Consider the following 20802-nt stretch of genomic DNA (forward strand, 5'->3'; position numbering starts at 1 on the left):
TCAGTTGATCTGTGTTCATTTCCCTCTGACTATATGAATAAATGGTAATTTCGAGCAGACTTCTAAAATTGTGTATTTGATTTTTTTTGCCACCACTTTTCATTGAGGGGGAAAAAATTCTGAATACTGTTGAGAATGATAATTCCTCTGGAGAGAGCAGCCAGAGCTAAGGGACACGGGATTATTCAGAAAGCAAGAGTAATAGGGATTTGTATAGTTAGGGAACACTTGGGTGTCTTTGTGGTTGTAGATTTGAATCCAGGATGGCATATTGCCTTCTGAGTTGTTCCTGAGTGGCTGCAGAGCACTCTGAGGAGGGAAGGTGAATAGGTAAAGGTCATGGTTCATATCAGCAACAGTGACATGGCTAGAAAGAGTTCTGCTGGCACTTTTAGGAAAGTATCCAAGAAGGACCTGCAAAGGAAATAACATCTATTTGGAGAGTTTACATTAACTTGGTATGGGGCCAGAACCTTGGTAACATTAGAAATGTTAATCACCGCGCAAAGAATTGGCAGAGGCATGATACTAAAATTATCATGTATTTGGTATGGTCATAATCAAAGGAAAATGAATAATGTTTGTGTTTACTGTACTTGTACATAAACGAGTGGAGTGCAATAAATTTTAAATTTCAGTCACAGTTGACCATGTGGCAATATGATGATGTGCTGGTGAGAGATTAGTGTCAAAAGGACAAGACTGGATACTAAATATTCTTTGAAACGAGTTATTCAGGTGTGATAATACATGTGCCAGAAAAATCTCATTTTTCTTTTGCGTGATGTCCTTATAAGGTCACAAGGGACTGGGGAGTATTTTAAATTAGGAAAATTGGTTTCTTGATTATGACATTTTGAAATTCCAAGAAGTGCCCATGTGTCCTGAGTTTGCCATGCAGATCAGCTAAGAAGCAACAGGTAGTGAGAAAACTAATTGCAGTTGAGCTGGGTTGTCAGCATTTTCTGTTTGGTGGTTTTAAGCATACTGACAGTTTGTGTAGAGAAGAAATAAGCGAGATTCTATGAATAGAAAAGTTTTCTGATGGAAGTCTTTGATCAGAACTGGTTAAGCAGGTCTCTGGGAACAGAGCAGACACCGTTTATGTTATACAATTGGAAAGAGCTGAGAGATAAAGACAAGAATTATGGATTGTGATAGGACAAGATCTGTTTCTTGCAGAACAACCAGACCATTTAAATGAGTTGGAAAGTGTCACTGGCTTTGTGCCAACAGAACTGTTGTGACCAAAGTGAAGGAGTATTTGTAGAATAAGTACCTTTCTAGTTGGTAACCATGTACCACGTTTGGAGTATTTACAATGGGGGGACTTTAATTATCGTAATATAACCTAAGAAAGGATTGAGTATTTGAAGAATTTTTTGGAAGTTTCTTTAGGAAGGAAGGATCACTAGATCTGGTGTTGGAACAAGTTGATCACTTATTAGTAAAGGAACAAATAAAGTTAAGTATGCAAACATTGTAGGTTAGCTATGAAGAACAAGCAAAGAGCAATTCAGAGTCAGAAAATAATGAATTGAGAAAGATATGCTGATGGAATGGGTAGACAGATTGCATTTAATTTCACTTGCCAAGATTTCAGGGCATATTTGGGGATATGGGATTGGGACATCATAGCTATTACAGAAACTTGGCTGAGGGATGGACAGGACCAGCAACTCAATGTTCCGGATGCTATAGGAAAGTTAGAAAGAGGCAAAAGAGATGGGGATGTGGTGTTTTTGATTAAGGAAAGCATTACTGCTGTGACTAGAGAAGTTGTTTCTGAAAAATTGTCCAGTGAAAATATATGGGTTGAAATTAGAAATAAAAGTGGCATGACAATCTTGATGGAATTGTGCTATAGACTTCTCAATAGTCAGAGGGAAGGTGAGCAACAAATATTTGGAGAGATCTCATGTATGTAAGAATAATAAGATTGTAGATGATTTTAATTTTCCAAACATTGATAGAAACCACCATAATGTGAAAGGTTTGGATGGTGAAGAATTTATTAAATGATACAAGAAAAATGTCTTCATCGAAAGAATGTAAATATTCCTACTCGAGATAGAGCAATCTGATGTTCTCTTGGGTAATAAGACAGGGCAAGTGACTGAAGTGATAACAAGGGAACACTTTGGCTTTAGAATTCTATTGGTTTTAAAATACTTAGAGAAAAGTATAAGCCTTCCATAAAAATAAAAGTTTTTAATTGGAGTAAGGCAAATTTTAATGGAATGAGACAAGAATTTTCAAAGTTGATTGGAGTAGAAAGTTTGCGGTAAAGGCATGACTGATAAGTGGGAGGCTTTAAGAGTGTGATAACAAGAGTTCAGAGTCATTATGTTCCTGTTAGGCTGAAAGGTAAGGCTGGTAGGATTAAAGAACAATGGATGGAATCAAGATATTGAGGTTCTAGTCAAGAATAAAGAATTGTAAATTAGATAAAGAAAACAGAGTTCAAATGAATCTGTTGGACAGTTTAAAGTGTAAGAGCATTCTTAAGAGATGGATATCAGGAAGGGAAAGGAGGGGATATGAGAGAGTCTATATCGACAAATAACGTTAAGGATAATCAAAGAGATTCTGCATATACATTAAGAGCAAGACAGCAACTAGCGAGCAAGTAAGGGCCCCTTAAGGATTAATAAGGTCATCATTGTGTTGAAATCAGGAGATAAGGGGAGAGTTAAATGAATATTTTGCATCAGTTTTTAATGTGGAGAAATAAATGAAGGCCAGAGAACTCCAGGAAATAAATAGTGATATTTTGAAAATAGTTCCTATGACATAAGAGGAAATGGTGGAGGTCTTAGAAAATATGAAGGTAGATAAATTTCCAGGACTTAGATTAGATTTAGATTAGATTACTTACAGTGTTGACCTTGTGTCTCCCAATACTTTGTGGGGAAGTTAGCGAGAAAATTGTGGGGCCCTTGCAGAAATATTTGTGGTCTTCTATGAATATGGGTAAGATGCTGAATGACTGGAGAGAAGCGTATGTTGTGCCTTTGTTGAAGAAGAGTTGTAAGGAGAAGTCTGGGAACTTTTGACCTGTGAGTCTCACTTTGGTGGTGGGGAGATTCAGATTCAGAATCCCTAAAGTGTGGAAACAGGCCCTTCAGCCTAACAAGTCTACACCGACCCTCCGAAGAGTAACCCACTGAGATCCATTCCCCTACCCTATATTTACCCCTGACTAATGCACCTAATATTCATATCCCTGAAAACTATGGGCAATTTAGCACATCTAACCTGCACATCTTTGGACTGTGGGAGGAAACTGGAGCAACTGGAGGAAACCCACACAGACACTGGGAGAACGTGAAAACTCCACACAGATAGTCGCCCAAGACTGGAATTGAACCTGGTCCCTGGCACTGTTGAGGTAGCAGTGCTAACCACTGAGCCACCGTGCTGCCCCTGTTATTGGAAATGATTCTGAAAGATAGGAGATATATGCATTTGGACAAGCAGAGACCAATAGGGGTAGTCAGCATGGTTTTATGCAAGGGAAATCAAGAGGATTGATAGACATTGTTTACTTGGACTTTAGTAAAGCCTTTGATAAGATTCTGCATGGTAGACTAACTAGTAAAGTTAGATCACACAGGATTCACAGTGAACTTCCAATTGGATACAAAATTGCCATAACAGCAGGAGACAGAATGATGGTGGAGGGTTGTTTTTCGTACTGGATGCCTGTGACCAACAGTATTCCACGGGAATTGATGCTGGGTCCACTTTTGTTTGGCATTTACGTAAATGGTTGAGATGGAAATATAGAAAGCATGGTTAGTATGTTTGTGGATAACACCAAGATTATTGGTAGAATGGACAATGAAAAATGTCCTGGATTAGTGGTGCTGGAAGAGCACAGCAGTTCAGGCAGTATCCAAGGAGCTTCGAAATCGACATTATAATGTTGTCTAAAATTACAAAGAGATCTTGATCATTTGGGTCAATGGGCTGAAGAGTGGCAAATGGAGTTTAGTTTGGATAAGTGTGAGGTATTGCATTTTGGTAAAACGAACAAAGGCAAGACATACACAATTAAAGATAGGGCCTGAGAAACCGAGAAACCTGGCATGCTTGGTGGGCAGCATGGTGGCACAGTGGTTAGCATTGCTGCCTCACAGCGCCAGAGACCCGGGTTCAATTCCCGCCTCAGGCGACTGACTGTGTGGAGTTTGCACATTCTCCCCGTGTCTGTGTGGGTTTCGTCCAAAGACGTGCAGGTTAGGTGAATTGACCATGCTAAATTGCCCGTAGTGTTAGGTAAGGGGTAAATGTATGGGTATGGTGGGTTGCGCTTCGGCGGGTCGGTGTGGACTTGTTGGGCCGAAGGGCCTGTTTCCACACTGTAAAGTAATCTAATCTTGTCTTCATTGCTCAGTCCTTTGAGTTGGGAGGTCATGTTGAAGGTGTACAGGACATTGAGGCCTCTTCTGATGTGTCCAGTTCTGGTCTCCCTGTTCAAGGAAGGATATTATTAAGATGAAGAGTGTTCAGAAGATGTTACCAGGATATTGCCAGAACTGGGGTTATATGTGCGCACATCATTGAATGCAGAAGGGTTAGTAATGTATTTGGAATCTTGGGTTTCATAAATATTTACGTAGAGTTCGAAAACCTGAATGTTATTGTGAACCTTGATCAACTTGAACTGAATTAATCATGGCTTTCAGAGGGGTTTTGGGTAATTATCTGGAGTTAATTCAGTGCCACTGGGAACCAACAGGAATGCTAGTCAGAAACTCATACAACACAGAGATCTTTCAGTCCATGCCGACCAAGTTTCCCAAAATAAACTAGTTCCCTTTTGCCTGCATTTGGCCCATATCCCTCTAAATCTTTCCTACTCATGTACCTGTCCAAATGTCTTTTAAATGTTGTAACTGTACCTCCATCAACCACTTCCTTTGATAGAACGTGATTTGTATATGGAATGAACTATGTGGAAAAGTTGCCTATCGGGTCCCTTTTTAAATTTTTCTCCTCTCACTTCAAAAATTGAGAGTAGCTGAATTATTCTGAGAGTCCTGGCATGGATACAGTGGGTCAATTGGCTTCTTTCTCCTGTAGCCATTCTGTTTTTCTGTGAAATAAATACTTGGAAATCAGGATGTAAATTTGAGAATTAGTTAATCTGTTACGCGACAACAGCAATGCAAGAAAATCACAGAATTGAAGGCATTTTGCTAAAGCTTACTATCAACAATAAAATGTATATGCAATTTCTTAGCATAATAAATCCTAGTAAATTTTGAGAAGATTTGTAGCTCAGATTGAGGTTCTGGATGTAAGTTTGCTCGCTGAGCTGGAGTTTTCAGACATTTTGTCGCCATACTAGGTAACATCTTCAGTGAATCTCTGGATGAAGCACCTGTGGCGATGTCCACTTTCTATTTATATGATGCGATTAGACATGAGTTAGGAAGCATGGATTGGGAGCAATTGTTCCATTGTAAAGGCACTATAGACATGTGGAGACTGTTTAAGGAAGAGTTGTTGCAAGTGATGAATAAATATGTCCCTCTGAGACAGGCAAGAAGTGGTAAGATAAAGTTACCTTGGATGACGAGAGCGGTGGAGCTTCTCGTCAAAAGGAAAAAGGTAGCTTACATAAGGTGGAGGAAGCTAGGGTCAAGCTCAGCTCTACAGGATTACAGGCAGGCAAGGAAGGAGCTTAAAAATGGTCTGAGGAGAGCCAGGAGGGGGCAGGAGAAAGGCTTGGCAGAACGGATTAGGGAGAACACAAAGGCATTTTACACTTGTGTGAGGAATAAGAGAATGGTCAAAGAAAGAGTAAGGCCGATCAGGGATAGCATAGGGAATTTGTGTGTGGAGTCTGAGGAGGTAGGGGAAGCCCTAAATGAGTTTTTTGCTTCTGTCTTTACGAAAGAAATGAACTTTGTACTGAATGAAACCTTTGAAGAGCAAGTGTGCATGCTGAAATGGAGAGAGATAGAGGAAGCTGATGTGCTGAAAATTTTGTCAAACATTAAGATCGACAAGTCGCCAGGCCCGGACCACATTTGTCCTTGGCTGCTTTGGGAAACGAGAAATGCAATTGCTTCGCCACTTGCGAAGATCTTTGCATCCTCACTCTCCACTGGAGTCGTACCTGAGGACTGGAGAGAGGCAAATGTAATTCCTCTCTTCAAGAAAGGAAATAGGGAAATCCCCAGCAATTACAGACCAGTAAGTCTCACGTCTGTCGTCTGCAAGGTGTTAGAAAGGATTCTGAGGGATAGGATTTATGACCATCTGGAAGAGCATGGCTTGATTAAATGCAGTCAACACGGCTTTGTGAGGGGCAGGTCATGCCTCACAAACCTTAGAGTTTTTTTGAGGATGTGACTAGAAAAGTTGATGAGGGTCGAACTGTGGATGTGGTGTATATGGACTTCAGCAAAGCATTTACCTCTCAATAAATATTACAACTCTTACCCTACCATGCAATTTTAAAGTGAAACAGAACTACACAGTTTATTTCTGAAATGTATACCACGTCTGTCTTGTGATTTACAGCTTTCTTTCCGAACAGACATGATTTATGTTTTGAAGCCCAATGATTGAATAGTGTAGAAATACTTACTAAGGGAAAGCTTTAGTTGAAGGAAAATAAACACAACGCAGTAGACAAGCAATGGGATTGTAAACTGGATCTCAGGACAATTCCATTCAAACACTAACAAGTTCCACAGTACAACAATGTCATACTCAGAAAAGACCACTTTTCATCACTGTCCAATCATCTTATTTGGTATCAGTATTCATGACACATCTGACCTATTTCTATTGCCCTCATGTGGCACAGTGTGTTGTATTCTCACCTCTCAAAAGAAAACTAAGTCATATTCTGGAGACTTGAGCACAAAATTCAGGTCGAGACACCCAGTGCAGGAGTGCAGGAGCATTTCTGGAGGAACACTGTATTGTCAGAGGCACAGTACTGAGGAGCACTGCACTGTCAGACGTGCAGTATTGAGGAATACTGCATTGTTGGAGATACAGTGCTGGGCAGCACTGCACCATTGGAAGGACAGTACTGAGGAAAACGGCAATGTTTGAGATACATTACTGGGGAGCACTGCACTGTTGGAGGTACAGTAGTGAGGAATACTGCATTGTCGGAGGGAAAGTGCTGAGGAGTGCTGCACTGTTGGAGTGACAGTAGTGAGGAATACCGCATTGTTGGAGGCACAGTACTGAGGAACACTGAATTGTTGCAGGAAGATTACTGAAGAGCACTACACTTTTGGAGGTGCAGTATAGAGGGAATATCACACAGCCACAGTGGCAGTACTGAGGAAACTTTGGTTAGACTGCACTTGGAATACTGCGTCCAGTTCTGGTCGCCCTATTATAAGAAAGATGTGGATGCTTTGGAGCGGGTTCAGAGGAGGTTTACCAGGATGCTGTCTGGACTGGAGGGCTTATCTTATAAGGAGAGGTTGACGGAGTTCGGACTTTTTTCATTGGAGAAAAGGAGGAGGAGAGGGCACCTAACCCTGAGGTATACAAGATAATGAGAGGCTTAGATAGTCTCTGGCTATCGATTCTATTTCCCAGGGCAGAAATGACTAACACGAGGGGTCATAGTTTTAAGCTGGTTGGAGGAAAGTATAGAGGGGATGTCAGAGGCGGGTTCTTTACACAGAGAGTTGTGAGAGCATGGAATGCGTTGTCAGCAGCAGTTGTGGAGGCAGAGTCACTGGGGACATTTAAGAGACTCCTCGACATGCATATGGTCACAGAAATTTGAGGGTGCATACATGAGGATCAGTGGTCTGCACAACATCGTGGGCTGAAGGGCCTGTTCTGTGCTGTACTGTTCTACGTTCTATGTTTGGTTTTCCTTGGATTAGTAATGGCATTTCCTGCGGTAATGTCATTTCCTTTGGTGATGTCATTTTCTGTTCTTTTTCTCGGGGGTGGGGGGGTGGTACATGGGATCCAAGTCAATGTGTTTGTTGATAGAGTTACAGTTGGAATGCCATGCTTCTAGGAATTCTCATGCGTCTCTCTGTTTGACTTGTGTTGACTAGGATGGATGTGTTGTCCCAAAGTGGCGCCCTTCCTCATCGTATATGTAAGGATACTAGTGAGTGTGCATCATGTCTTTTAGTGGCTAGTTGATGTTCATGTATCCTGGTGGCTAGTTTTCTGCCTGTTTGTCCAATGTATATTTGTTAAGAGTTCTTGCAAGGTATTTTGTAAATGACATTAGTTTTGCTTGTTGTCTGTATGGGGTCTTTTCAAGTTCATTAGCTGCTGTTTTAGTGTGTTGGTGGGTTTATGGGCTACCATGATGCCAAAGAGTCTGAGTAGTCTGACAGTAATTTCTGAGATGTCTTGTGATGTAGTGGAGCGTGGCTAAGGGTTTCTGGATGTGTTTTGTCTGCTTGTTTGATACTATACAGAACGCAAGCAAAACTAATGTAACTTATGAAATACCTTGCAAGAACTGTAACAAACATACATTGGACAAGCCGGCAGAAAAGTAGCCACCAGGATACATGAACATCAATTAGCCACTAAAAGACATGACCCACTCTAACTAGTATCCTTACATACGGATGAAGAAGGGCACCACTTTGGCTAAGACAAGACATCCATCCTAGGGCAAGTCAAACAGAGACGCACAAGAAATCTTAAAAGCATGGCATTCTAACTGGAGCTCTATCAACAAACCCATTGACTTGGATTCCATTTACCACCCCCTGAGAAAAGGAACAGGAAATTACATCACCAACCCAAGGAAACCCAAACATAGAAAGTGGGCTACGCCACCAGTGCTTCATCCAGAGGCTCACAGAAGATGTTATGTAGTATGGTGATGGAACGTCTGGAAACAAACCTTCCAGCTCAGCAACCAAACCTACATCCGGATAATAAACTCCTCCACAGCACTCCGGAGATCAGTTTTAACAAAAAACTGAGCCAGAGAGGGAGTTACTGACCAAAACCATGGTAACTGATTGATTAGTTTAATGCCAGGTCACATGGGAGCAAGAGACATGATGGTACATGGGTTTGGGAAGGAAATTTTAGAGCTTAGCTTTGGGTACCTGAAGGCATGGTACTAAGATGAAAGTTTATATTTTTGGGGACTTTGTTTCTGTAGTAGAGAAGAATGCATTTTTGGTTTTCTGTGCCACAAAGATGACTTGTTTATTTGACATGTCAGAATCCTTTTATTCAAGAGTGGGTCAAAGTAATTTTTGTTTGAAAATGTTGCTAAGTTTCAGAGAGAAGCAGGTGGAGATGGAGCACAAACATGAATTTCTTTTTCGTTAAAGGTTCAATATGAGCAAATTAGTCTTTGTCGATGTCTTTCAGGAAGACCCAGTAATGAAGAGAATCCTATCTAGTGAATGTGCACTGAAAAAACACTGATTGGAGCCTTGTCGGTTTATTAAGAAATTTTAAAGAGAAAAATAGGAATGAGACCGCTGGGATTAAGTGTCTGTAAATATTTTGCAGGGAAAACTGGTTGAATTTTTAATTGTTTAAGATGATATTCTTTCCAAATTGTTGTATATAGCCATAGGTTTTGTTCCTTTTCATTGCATAATAAATTTAGTTCTCTTTTTAAAGTACATTGGCAGTCATATTTGAATATGTCCAGTGATTGATCACCACATCAAGCAAATTGAAAAAGTGAAGTCTTACTCACCAGAATTACTATCAGCTGGGATCATAATATTGCAATGCTGAAAATGAGTTGCTGGAAAAGCGATTCTCCTGCTCCTTGGATGCTGCCTGACCTGCTGCGCTTTTCCAGCAACACATTTTCAGCTCTGATCTCCAGCATCTGCAGTCCTCACTTTCTCCTCATAATATTGCAATACCAGGACATAGTTCTCGTAAGGGTGAGACCTGAGCAAGAATGCAAAGAAAGAAAGATCTGCAAACTTGAATCAGGAAGTGCAACAGTAGTTCAGGCTAACGGGTACAGCAGCGGAGCAGACTAGGCTAGAGGAACACAGGCAAAAATTGAAAGAGCGATTCTGGAGTGAAGTCGAGTCTGATCAGAGAGGGGGGAGAGACAGTACTCAATGGAACTAAGTTCAATGTTGAGGGAAGGATCGAAGGTAAGGAGCTGGAATAGTTGAATTTGGATTGCAGTCTCATCTTTGATGTCATACATTTTTATTCTGATCAATTTGTTTAGTGGTCGAGTACATTGAATTATAGCAGGAAATCCCTGCCCTTTCAAATGGATATCTGACGCCTTGGTTGGGTGCTCCAAGATACTACAATCATGTGACTACATGTGCAGGAAATGTCTTCAGCTGGACAAGTTTGAGCTTTGGATTTCAGAATTTGAGTGGTAACTGGAGACAATACAATGCATCCACAAGACAGAGAATTTTGTGAATGATATGTTTCTGGAAGTGGTCACAATCCAGCTGAAGGGTGAGCAGATTGAGATGGGATTGATGACTACTAGAGTGTGCAGGAGTCCCCTCCATACATCTCACTTTCCAACTATTTAGGTCTGAATGCTGTCGAGGATGATGATTCCTTTGAAGAATGCAACTTGAGGCAATATTAAAGTGACTCAAATATCGTAGTTGTGGGTGTGGTCGCTGAGCTGGGAAGTTGATTTGCAGGTGTTTTGTCCCCTGTTTAGGTAACGTGTTCAGTGCTTTGGAGCCTCTTAGGAAACACTGCTGTACCGTGTCTTCTGGAATTTATTTTGTTCCATTCCTGCTGCTTCTGGTTGCAGGTTTTGGTTGATTGCTGTAGTAGCCATGGAGTCTGTGGATGAGTGCCATGCTTCTAGAAATTCTCCGGCTGTCCTCTATTTCGCTTGACCTATGATCGTTGTTTTGTCCCAGTCGAATTTGTGGTCCTTGTCATCTGTGTCTGTTGCTGTTAGGAACAACTGGTTATTGCATTCAGTGGCTATTTGTGGATGCCGATTGCTAGTTGTCTGCCTGTTTGTCCTCTGTAGTGTTGCGTGCATTCTAAAAGAACCTATACCTATCATGTGCAAGACAAACATAATTTACAAGATTCCCTGCAAAGACTATATGCAGCATTGTCGGATAAACAGGCAGACAACTAGCAATTTGCATTCACGAGCACCAATGAGCCACTAAACGCCATGACAGCTGTTCCTGGTAGCCGCATGCACAGGTGACAAGGACTACAAATTTGATTGGGACAACACAACGATCTCAGTACAAGCTAAACAGAGGACAGCCAGAGAATTTCTAGAAGTGTGGCACTCCTCCACGGAGTCCATTATACATGTAGACCTAGACCCAATATACTAGCTATTACAAGGAGCAACTGGAAGTAGCAGGAACGGAACCAAATAAATTCCAGAAGAGAGTACAACAGAGCTTCACAGGAGGCTCCAAAGCACTGAAGATGTGACCTTGACGAGACAAAATGTCTGCAAATCCATTTCCCAGCTTGGCGAACGTACCCAAAACTACGACAACCGGCATGTGAGCTAGAAATCTTTATGCAAACCTTGACTCAACTATAAAAGGGAGCAGGCAGAATATTAGGAAAGCAATAGTGGTGTGAAATTCTTTAAATGTCAATTTCCCCAAACTAGAGTCATAAGAGCTGTACAGACCCTTTGGTCCAACTCGTCCATGCTGACCAGATATCATAAATTAATCTAGTCCTATTTTCCAGCATTTGGCCCATGTCCCTCTAAACCCTTTTTATTCATATACCCATCCAGATGCCTTTTTAAATGTTGTAATTGTACCAGCCTCTGCCACTTTCCTCTGGCATCTCATTCCATACACACACCACCCTCTGTGTGGAAAAAGTTGCCACTTACGTCTCTATTAAATCTTTCCTGTGCCACTTAAACCTATGCCCTCTAGTTTCAGGCTGCCGGTGCCAGGGAAACCCTATTCAGGTTTGCAGATCCATTGTGCCTTTCTATTTACCCTATCCGTACCCCTCATGATTTTATAATCCTTTATAAGGTCATCCCTCTACCTCCAATCTCCAGGGAAAATAGCTGCAGTCTATTCAGTCTGTTCCGATAGCTCAAACCCTCTAACTCTGGCAACGTTCTTTGTAAACTTTTTCTGAACCCTTTCAACTTTCACAACATCCTCCCTATAGCATGGTAACCAGAATTACACACAGCATTCCAAAAATGGCCTAACCAATGTCCTGTACAGCTGCAACTTATTCCCCCAATTCCTATACTCAATGCACTAACCAATAAAGGAGAGCATACCAATGCCACCTTTACTGTCCTATCTACGTGTGACTACATTTTCAAGGAACTATGAACCTGCACTCCAAGGTGTCTTTGTTCAGCAACACTCCCTAGGACCTTACCATTTTAAGTATATATGTCCAGCCCTGATTTGCCTTTCCAAAATACAGCACCTCATGTTTATCTAAGTTAAACTCCACCTGCCACTCCTCAGCCCATTGGCTGATCAAGATCCCGTTGTACACTGTCTGCTACACCTCCAATTTTGGAGCAATCTTACTGCCATACCTTCAATGTTCACACTGAAGTCATTTATATAAATGACGAAAAGCAGCGGGCCCAGCACTGATCCTTGTACTACACCATTTATTACAGGCCTCCAGTCTGAAAAACAACCCTTCACCACCACCCTCTGTCTGCTACCTTTTTGAGCCAGTTCTGTATCCAAATGGCTAGTTCTCCCTGTATTCATGTGATCTAACTTTGCTAACTAGCCGAGCACGAAGAAGTTTGTCAAATGTCTTCCTGAATTCCATATCGATCACGTCCACCACTCTGCCCTCATCTATCCTCTTTTGTTACTTCAAAACACTAATTCATGTTAATGAGACATGATTTTCCACACACCAAGCCATGTTGACAAACCATAATAAGTCCTTGCCTTTCCAAATACAAATAAATCCTCCAATTTCCTCCAACGTTTTGCCCACCAGCAACGTCAGGATCACCAGTCTATTGTTCCCTGGCTTTTCCTTACTACCATTCTTAAATAGTGGAGCCAGATTAGCCAATCTCCAGTCTTGTGGCACCTCACTTGTGGCTATTGATGATACAAATACAAGGGCCCAGCAATCACTTCCTAGCTTCCCACAGGTTTTAGGGTATACTTGATCAGGTCCAAGGGATTTATCCACTTTTACACATTTTAAGACGTCCAGCACCACCACCTTTGTGATATGGGCATTTTTCAAGATGTCGCTATTTATTTCCCCACTTTCTGTATCTTCCACATCCTCCTCCACAGTAAACACTGATGCAAAATACTCATTTAGTATCTCCCCCATCTCTTGCAGTTCCACACATAGGCAACCTTGCTGATCTTAAAGGCGCCCAATTCTCTCCCTATTTACCCTTTTGTCCTTTTAATATATTTTAAAAAGTCCCTTTTAGATTCTTCTTAACCCTATTTGTCAAAGCTATCTCATGTCCCTTTTTGCCCTCCTGATTTCTCTTTTAAGTGTACTCCTATTGCCTTTATACTCTACTAAGGATTCACTCCATCTCTGCTGTCTATGCCTGGCATTTGCTTCCTTTTTAACCAAAATCTCAATTTCTGTAGTCATCCCTCATTCCCGACACCTATCAGCCTCGCCGTTCACCCTAACAGGAATATAGTGTCTCTGGACTCTCGTTATCTTATTTCTGAAGACTTCCTATTTTCCAGCCATCCCTTTACCTGCGAACATCCACCTGCAATCAACCTTTGAAAGGTCTTGCCTAATACCATCAAAATTGACCTTCCTCCAATTTAGAATATTAACTTTTGGATTCAGTGCATCTTTTTCCATCACTATTTTAAAACTAATAGAATTATGGTCACTGACCCCAATGTGTTCCCCCACTGACACCTTGGTCACCTGCTCTGCCTTATTTCCTGAGAGTAGGTCAAGTGTTGCACTTTCTCATGTACTTCTCATTGATATATTGCCTCATTGATTGATTGATTGATTAAAGGGTGTGTGATGTGATAGAGGCTGCAGAGTGTTCAGGAGGTAAGGTGACCAGCCAAATCTCTGGTCCATATTCATATCAACATCATGCATGGAAAGAGAGATGATAAGGTCCTGCAAGCAGATTTTAGGGACCTAGAAAAGAGATGAATCCAGGGTGGTCAAAGATAGTAGAGTCATAGAGATGTACAGCGTAGAAACAGACTCTTCGGTCCAACTCATCCATGCTGACGAGATATCCTAAGTTAATCTACTCCCATTTGCCAGCATTTGGCTCATATCCCTGTAAACCCTTCTTATTCTTGTACCTATCCAAATACCTTCTTTAAATGCTGTAATTGTACCAGCCTCCACCACTTCACATGGCAGCTCATTCCATATATGCATCAAAACGTAGCCCCTTGGATCTATTTTAACTCTTGCCCCTCTCACCTTAAACCTATGTCCTCTGGTTTTGGACTCCCCCACAGTAACTTATATATTCATCCCAGGCTTGGGTATTAATGAATATAGAAATTGGAAGGTAGAACAGATAAGTGCCTGACTGGAAAGATGGAGAATCCTTAGGGCTGATTCCCTGTTTAATGGAACCGAAACAATAGAATGGGATATAAATGAACTGGGTCAGAACCATTATCCTTGCAGAGCAGTTTCCTCATGCTGTTGCGGTAATTTTAAACTTGTTTAAGTTGTTAAGGAGATGGGAACATTAGAAAGGAGAAACAAGGTGCACATAAGAGTACTAGAGAGAGATTGCACAAGAAATTGTTGGGTATTATGTGGAAACGGGCTAAGAGGAAATAAATCATGTCTCACAAACTTGATTGAGTTTTTGAAGAAGTACTAAAAAGGATTGAGGGCAGAGCGGTGGACGTGATCTATATGGACTTCGGTAAGGCATTCGGCAAGGTTCCTCATGGGAGACTAGTTAGCGAGGTTAGACCTTATGGAATACAGGGAGAACTAGCCATTTGGATACAGAACTGGCTCAAAAGGTAGAAGACGGAGGGTGGTGATGGAGAGTTGTTTTTCAGATTGGAGGCCTTTAACCAGTGGAGTGCCACACTGATTAGTGCTGGGTCCACTACTATTTGTCATTTATATAAATGATTTGGATGTGAATATAAGAGGTATAGTCATTAAGTTTGCAGATGATACCAAAATTGGAGGTGTAGTGGACAGTGAAGGAGGTTACCTCAGATTACAATGGAATCTTGATCAGGTGGGCTAATGGGCTGAGAATTGGCAGATGGAGTTTAACTTAGATGAATGCGAGATGTTGCATTTGGGAAAGCAAATCTTAGCAGGACTTAAACTTTATGGTAAGGTCCTAGGGAATGTTGCTGAACAAAGAGACCTCGGAGTGCAAGTTCATAGCTCTTTGAAAGTAGAGTCGCAGGTAGATAGGATAGTGAAGAAGGTGTTTAGTATGCTTTCCTTTATTGATCAGAGTACTGAATATTGGAGTTGGGAGATATGTTGTGGATGTACAGGACATTGGTTAGGCCACTGTTGGAATATTGCATGCAATTCTAGTCTCCTTCCTATCGGAAGGATGTTGTGGAACTTGAAAGGGTTCAGAAAAGATTTAGAAGGATGTTCCCAGGGTTAGAGGATTTGAGCTATAGGGAGAGGTTGATTAGGCTGGGGCTATTTTACCTGGAGCACTGGACGCTGTGGGGTGACCTTAGAGGTTTATGAAATCATGAAGGGCATGGATAGGGTAAATAGACAAGGTATTTTCCCTGGCATGGGTGTCCAGAACGAGAGGGCATAGGTTTACGGTGAGAGGGGAATGATATAAAAGAGAGCTAAATGGCAACTTTTTCATGCAGAGGGTGGTACGTGGATGGAATGAGTTGGCTGAGGAAGTGGTGGAGGGTGGGACAATTGCAACATTTAAGAGGCATTTGGATGGGCATATGAATAGGAAGGGTTTGGAGAGATATGGGCCAGGTGCCGGCAAGTGGGATTAGATTGGGTTGGGATATCTGGTTGGCATGGACAAGTTGGACTGAAGGGTCTGTTTCTGTGCTGTTCATCTCTGTGACTCCAAAATAACTTGTTAGGTTGCACTGCTTTTCAGTGAACACAAAGCCTGGAAGATAAGGTTGATGAGTTGCAGATGCAAATAACCACATCAAATAATTTAACTTCAGGATTTTAAGATCGTTCCTTATTCCAATCCAACTTCAGGGCCAGGCCCTGTAACTCTTTCTTGAGCAGATCAATGACTGTCCAGATCTGGAAAAGTTAATTACTTTTACTTTCAATTTCTATTCTTCTCCTACCTGATACATTTCCCACTCTTTCCTTCTCTTCTTTTCTTTCTCTATCTCAGTTTTCAAGGACAGCCTGTCTACAAATGAAGTGCTTTTGTCTGAAACGTTGATTTTCCTGCTCCTCGGATGCTGCCTGACATGCTGTGCTTTTCCAGCACCACTCTAATGTCTAGCATTTGCAGTACCCACTTCTGTCTATTATTCATTAGAAGCCCACCAGTTCCCACAGCTACCTCAAGTACACTTCCTCACCGCTGGATTCCAGTAATTATTTCCATTCAGTTCTCCCATTTTCTTTTACGTTCTTTCTAAAGGGTCTACCTTCCACAATTGTATTTCTGATATGCCATTTTTTTTTTCTGAGGATGCCTCCACTGTGTTTGAAGGGGAGGATTATCGGTATGTGACTCATTCCACACTTCTGTCTTCACCCCTTCCCCTTCCTCTAAGAACCAAAGTGGGCTTTCACTTGTCTTCACTGTCCATCCCACCAACTTCCATATTCAAAGGTCCATTCTTGCCACCTCCAGCATGATCCCACAACCAATTACATCTTCCACTCCCCAGTTAGCATTCCAAAGGGAAGGACCCCCTGTGACACCCTGGGCTACTTCTATCACTTTCAGCACTTCGCACCCTCCCACAGCATCTTCCTGTACAATCACAGGTGGTGAACACTTGCTCTTTCATCTCCCTTCTCAATGTCCAAGATCATATGGCACTTCTGCCAGGTGAACCCGCAGTTTATATGTATTTTTTTTCACTCTATACTGAATCTGCTTGTTGCAATATTTTCTCCATCACACAGTGAACCTGGACTTGGTAACTTCTTCACAGTACATCTCTGTTCAAACCGCAGACGTGACTTCAACTTTTTGTTTGTTTGCTATTTCAGTGCATGACACACCATCTTGCTCTCATTTCTCTCCTTGATCTGCTGCAGTATTCCAGTGAAGCCCAATGCAAGCTGGAAGGCGAGCATTTTTTTTAGATTAGATTGCTTAGTGTGGAAACAGGCCCTTCGGCCCAACAAGTCCACACCGACCCGCCGAAGCGCAACCCACCCATACCCCTACATTTACCCCTTACCTAACACTACGGGCAATTTAGCATGGCCAATTCACCTAACCTGCACATTTTTGGACTGTGGGAGGAAACCGGAGCACCCGGAGGAAACCCACGCAGACACGGGGAGAATGTGCAAACTCCACACAGTCAGTCACGTGAGGTGTGAATTGAACCCGGGTCTCTGGCGCTGTGAGACAGCAATGCTAACCACTGTGCCACCGTGCCGCCACAGCTTTCTCAACTTCATACTGAGTTTAACAACTGCAGACTGAACTGTCCTTCAATTTGATTTGCTTTTCCCCAGTATCTGTACCTTGTTTTCATGTTTTTGTTTTCAGAACTGACCTTTTATTCTGCTAATCTACTCTGAATCAATGCCTTGTTCTTTAATTAAAGCTGTTACCATTAACTTTAGATCTGTTGTTCCATTGATCTTCATTTCCCCAAATGTTTTTAATGTTTTCCTGGGCTTTCCTTTTGTTTTGTTTACTTGCTCTTTTTCTATAAAACCTATGACATTTTCCCTTGAGTATATTTCTGATAGAGTAGCATTGAAGTGGAAACATCAACTCTGTTTCTTTCTCCCCAGATGCCGGCCAGACTTATTGAGTTTCTCCACTATGTTTTGCTTTTATTTCACGAATCCAGTATTTGTGGGATTTTGCTTTTTATATGAATAATTAAGTCTGTTAGCTTGCTTGGGGAGGTGGTGATTTAAGTTCCCAGTTTAATTGACGGAACCATGAGGATAGACATATGTTGTGGAGCTTACTTTATATACTTCCAGGGATTGAAGAAATGCTGAATTTTCCCTTGGAATTAAATGCATAGTTTGTGAATGAAACAAGTGTTAACAATGAGGCTTTTCTTGTTTAATTGTTTTAAAATTGTGAATAGTTTATCTTTTTTGTGAAAGTTGTGATTGTTATACAATCCATCTTTATTGGAAATTGTGAACTTTTTTGGCTGTTGCAATCTTGGTTTCTGAAGAAATGAAGCATGCAAAAATGGAGATAGAAAAATTGTAAATGATATTACAATTTAATGCAAAGTATAGAAAGAGAAATAGAATAGATTCTTCATAAGGAAGCAGCTGGAATTACACCACTGAAAAATACAAGTTTGACAGAAAAGATTAAACTGTGCCTCCTGATATCCACTTCAGAAGGGTGCACCCAGCTTATAGCTAAGGATTCCAATAAGCATTTCTTCTTTTGCATATGTCTCAAGTTGAATTTGAATTTTTTATTCTCTACTGAAGTTGCAATCTATCCAATGAGGTTTGGTGCAGTAAATTATGTAATGAATTATAGCCTTGTGTTAATATTGTAGATATCAAATTGTATGTTTTTGTCACCCTTGCAATTCACATTCATCAATTTTTTTGCTTAAATAAGTGAATCATTATTCTGATAGTTAAATTACACAAATTCTGAAGTTCCAAGTAACACATGGACAGTTAAAAAATTATTTGTTTTGTAGTTTAAAATGAGATGGGGATTTGAAAGTGCACTTTTAGTCCTCACCAGACTTCCAAATTCACTCTGGCGTACAAACAACATAGTTATTCAGTGCAAAACAGGATAGCTGGCAGTCGTGTAGTATGTCTCACTAATTCCCTGTCTTTTCCTTCACAGTCAAGCATCGTATATAGAAGGGAATGTGGTCTGAATCACGATCACAATGTGGCGAAAGAAATCAACGGGGTCGCTTGCATCCTGAAAGAACACAACATGCTGTATGTTTATTCGTAATAGGTTCTCGTTTTTTTTTCTCCTGTCCTTCCTGCATGAAGTTTTACCATACTTAGTTCAAAACAGTAAATGCTGAAATCTGAGTTCGTTGAGAAGATAATACAGCAACAGCAGATTCCATTCACGCTCATTTATGTTTCTCTCACCCTCTTATCTATGTACAGTTTTACTTTTTTTGTGTTTGGCTGAAATTTGGCTAATTTGGTTTAACTGAGGTTTATGTGCAGATCACACTTCCGCTTATTCTCAGCTTTTCCACAAGCAGTGAATTCCTTTTCCCTCGCTCTGCAGTTATTTGTTCTGTAAGCAAATGTTACAATTTTTAAACATGAAAGCTGCTTTGTACTTAATTCATTTTGCTGGAAAACCCATTTTTGCTCATCACTCACCAAGTCATATGTGGTCTGCCCTGTCTGAGCATGTCTTCCAAATCCCAAACATTTTTTGTTTGACCTGTGGCACCTGCTTGATCCCATGTGCCAACTTCTAAGTGTAAGTTAAACAAAACCTGCATTTCTATGTTGTAAATTTGAGACTCATTATGAATGTAAGAGTTGCGGTTCATAACTGAAAATGTTGGTTGACTTGTAACCCAAATATATGTTAGTGTGATTATTGGCAGCAAAAAAAGCATCATCTTATTTACCAGAATCATTATATGACAAAGGTTTTGGGGCATGACTGGGATTGAAAATTGAAGTGATGTGCAAGCAGATTGCTATGTACAGAACCTAAATGCTATCTTAAGCTATAGAAAATGGAGATCACAAACCCAAAACATTTACTCACGTAGCAGTTCAGTTGTGACGAGCTTCAAATGTTATGTTAGTGTCAATGGAAAGTTTTGTTATATGGCTAGTTTTCAGCTGGCACAACAGTGTTGCCTTTTCGGAAAATTGTTGCCTGAAGAAACCAGAGAAGGGCTATAAATGTGTTACATTGTACAGCATTGATCCACAAAGCATTCCACATTGTGACTGTTCTCATTTTTAACCAATTTTTCATGGGATCTTGGAGGAAAAGTAGACCAGTAGGCCCTTTAAATCTGCTTCCCTTGCAATGAGAATACTTAAAACCTGGTTTCCCTGTCCTTAAGATGAGGCCTTAATTTCTGATGACAGTTTCAGGGCTTTTGTGAGGAATGTGAGTGAGTCGGACTGAATTTCCCAGTTCTGTCAAGTAGCGTCCTGCCATTCCACTTTGGATTAAATGTTTGGTTACTCAAATAACAAAGCTAGTTAATTAACTATTGTTCTATAAGTTTAGATCAGTAAGTCAGAATTTTTAAATAAGTAAGGTTTTCTTTTAATTTATTTTCTTTATTTAATGTGTACTCCTGTGTATTGTCGTAGGGAAAATTACTTTTTAAAATCTGTGGCACTCTAATGTTACTATGGTGTTCTGCCACAAATATTTTGAACCTTTTTCTCCTAGGAATCTGCAGATTTTCAAAGAACGGTGCAAGTGATGTCAAGGAGGCAGGATTATGATCGTTGTGGTGATGGAGGAAGAGGTGGCAGCACTGGCCGTGAATATAATTATTACAGCCATTCAGAGGAGTATCGAGGGTACTCTGCTGACAACCGTGATTATGGACATGGTCGACGGTTTGGTCCTTCACTTAAAACTGGCTCCTGGGTAAACTTAACCTTTCTTCCCCCTCCTCAGTTTTTTGCAAAGCAAATAATTTTAAATTATGCAGTAACTGCAATTTGTTTAGAAGTTATAGTTTCTGTGATTTTGATTGGATGGCA

At 40.9% G+C, this 20802-nt stretch overlaps 1 protein-coding gene across 4 annotated transcripts in view; it reads left to right on the plus strand.

Annotated features, from left to right (window-relative positions):
- The window catches only part of pphln1 (periphilin 1), a 155512-nt gene that overhangs the window by 1650 nt on the left and 133060 nt on the right, over positions 1–20802 (plus strand). For all 4 annotated transcript variants that reach the window (XM_043709067.1, XM_043709071.1, XM_043709070.1 and 1 more), the window contains exons 2-3: positions 18932–19032; positions 20483–20686. In XM_043709067.1, the coding sequence (XP_043565002.1) occupies positions 18955–19032; positions 20483–20686 (282 nt within the window). In that variant the 5' untranslated portion in view covers positions 18932–18954. The remainder of the gene's footprint in view (positions 1–18931; positions 19033–20482; positions 20687–20802) is intronic.

This window comes from Chiloscyllium plagiosum, chromosome 19, assembly GCF_004010195.1.
Source record: "Chiloscyllium plagiosum isolate BGI_BamShark_2017 chromosome 19, ASM401019v2, whole genome shotgun sequence".
NCBI classification, from domain to species: domain Eukaryota; kingdom Metazoa; phylum Chordata; class Chondrichthyes; order Orectolobiformes; family Hemiscylliidae; genus Chiloscyllium; species Chiloscyllium plagiosum.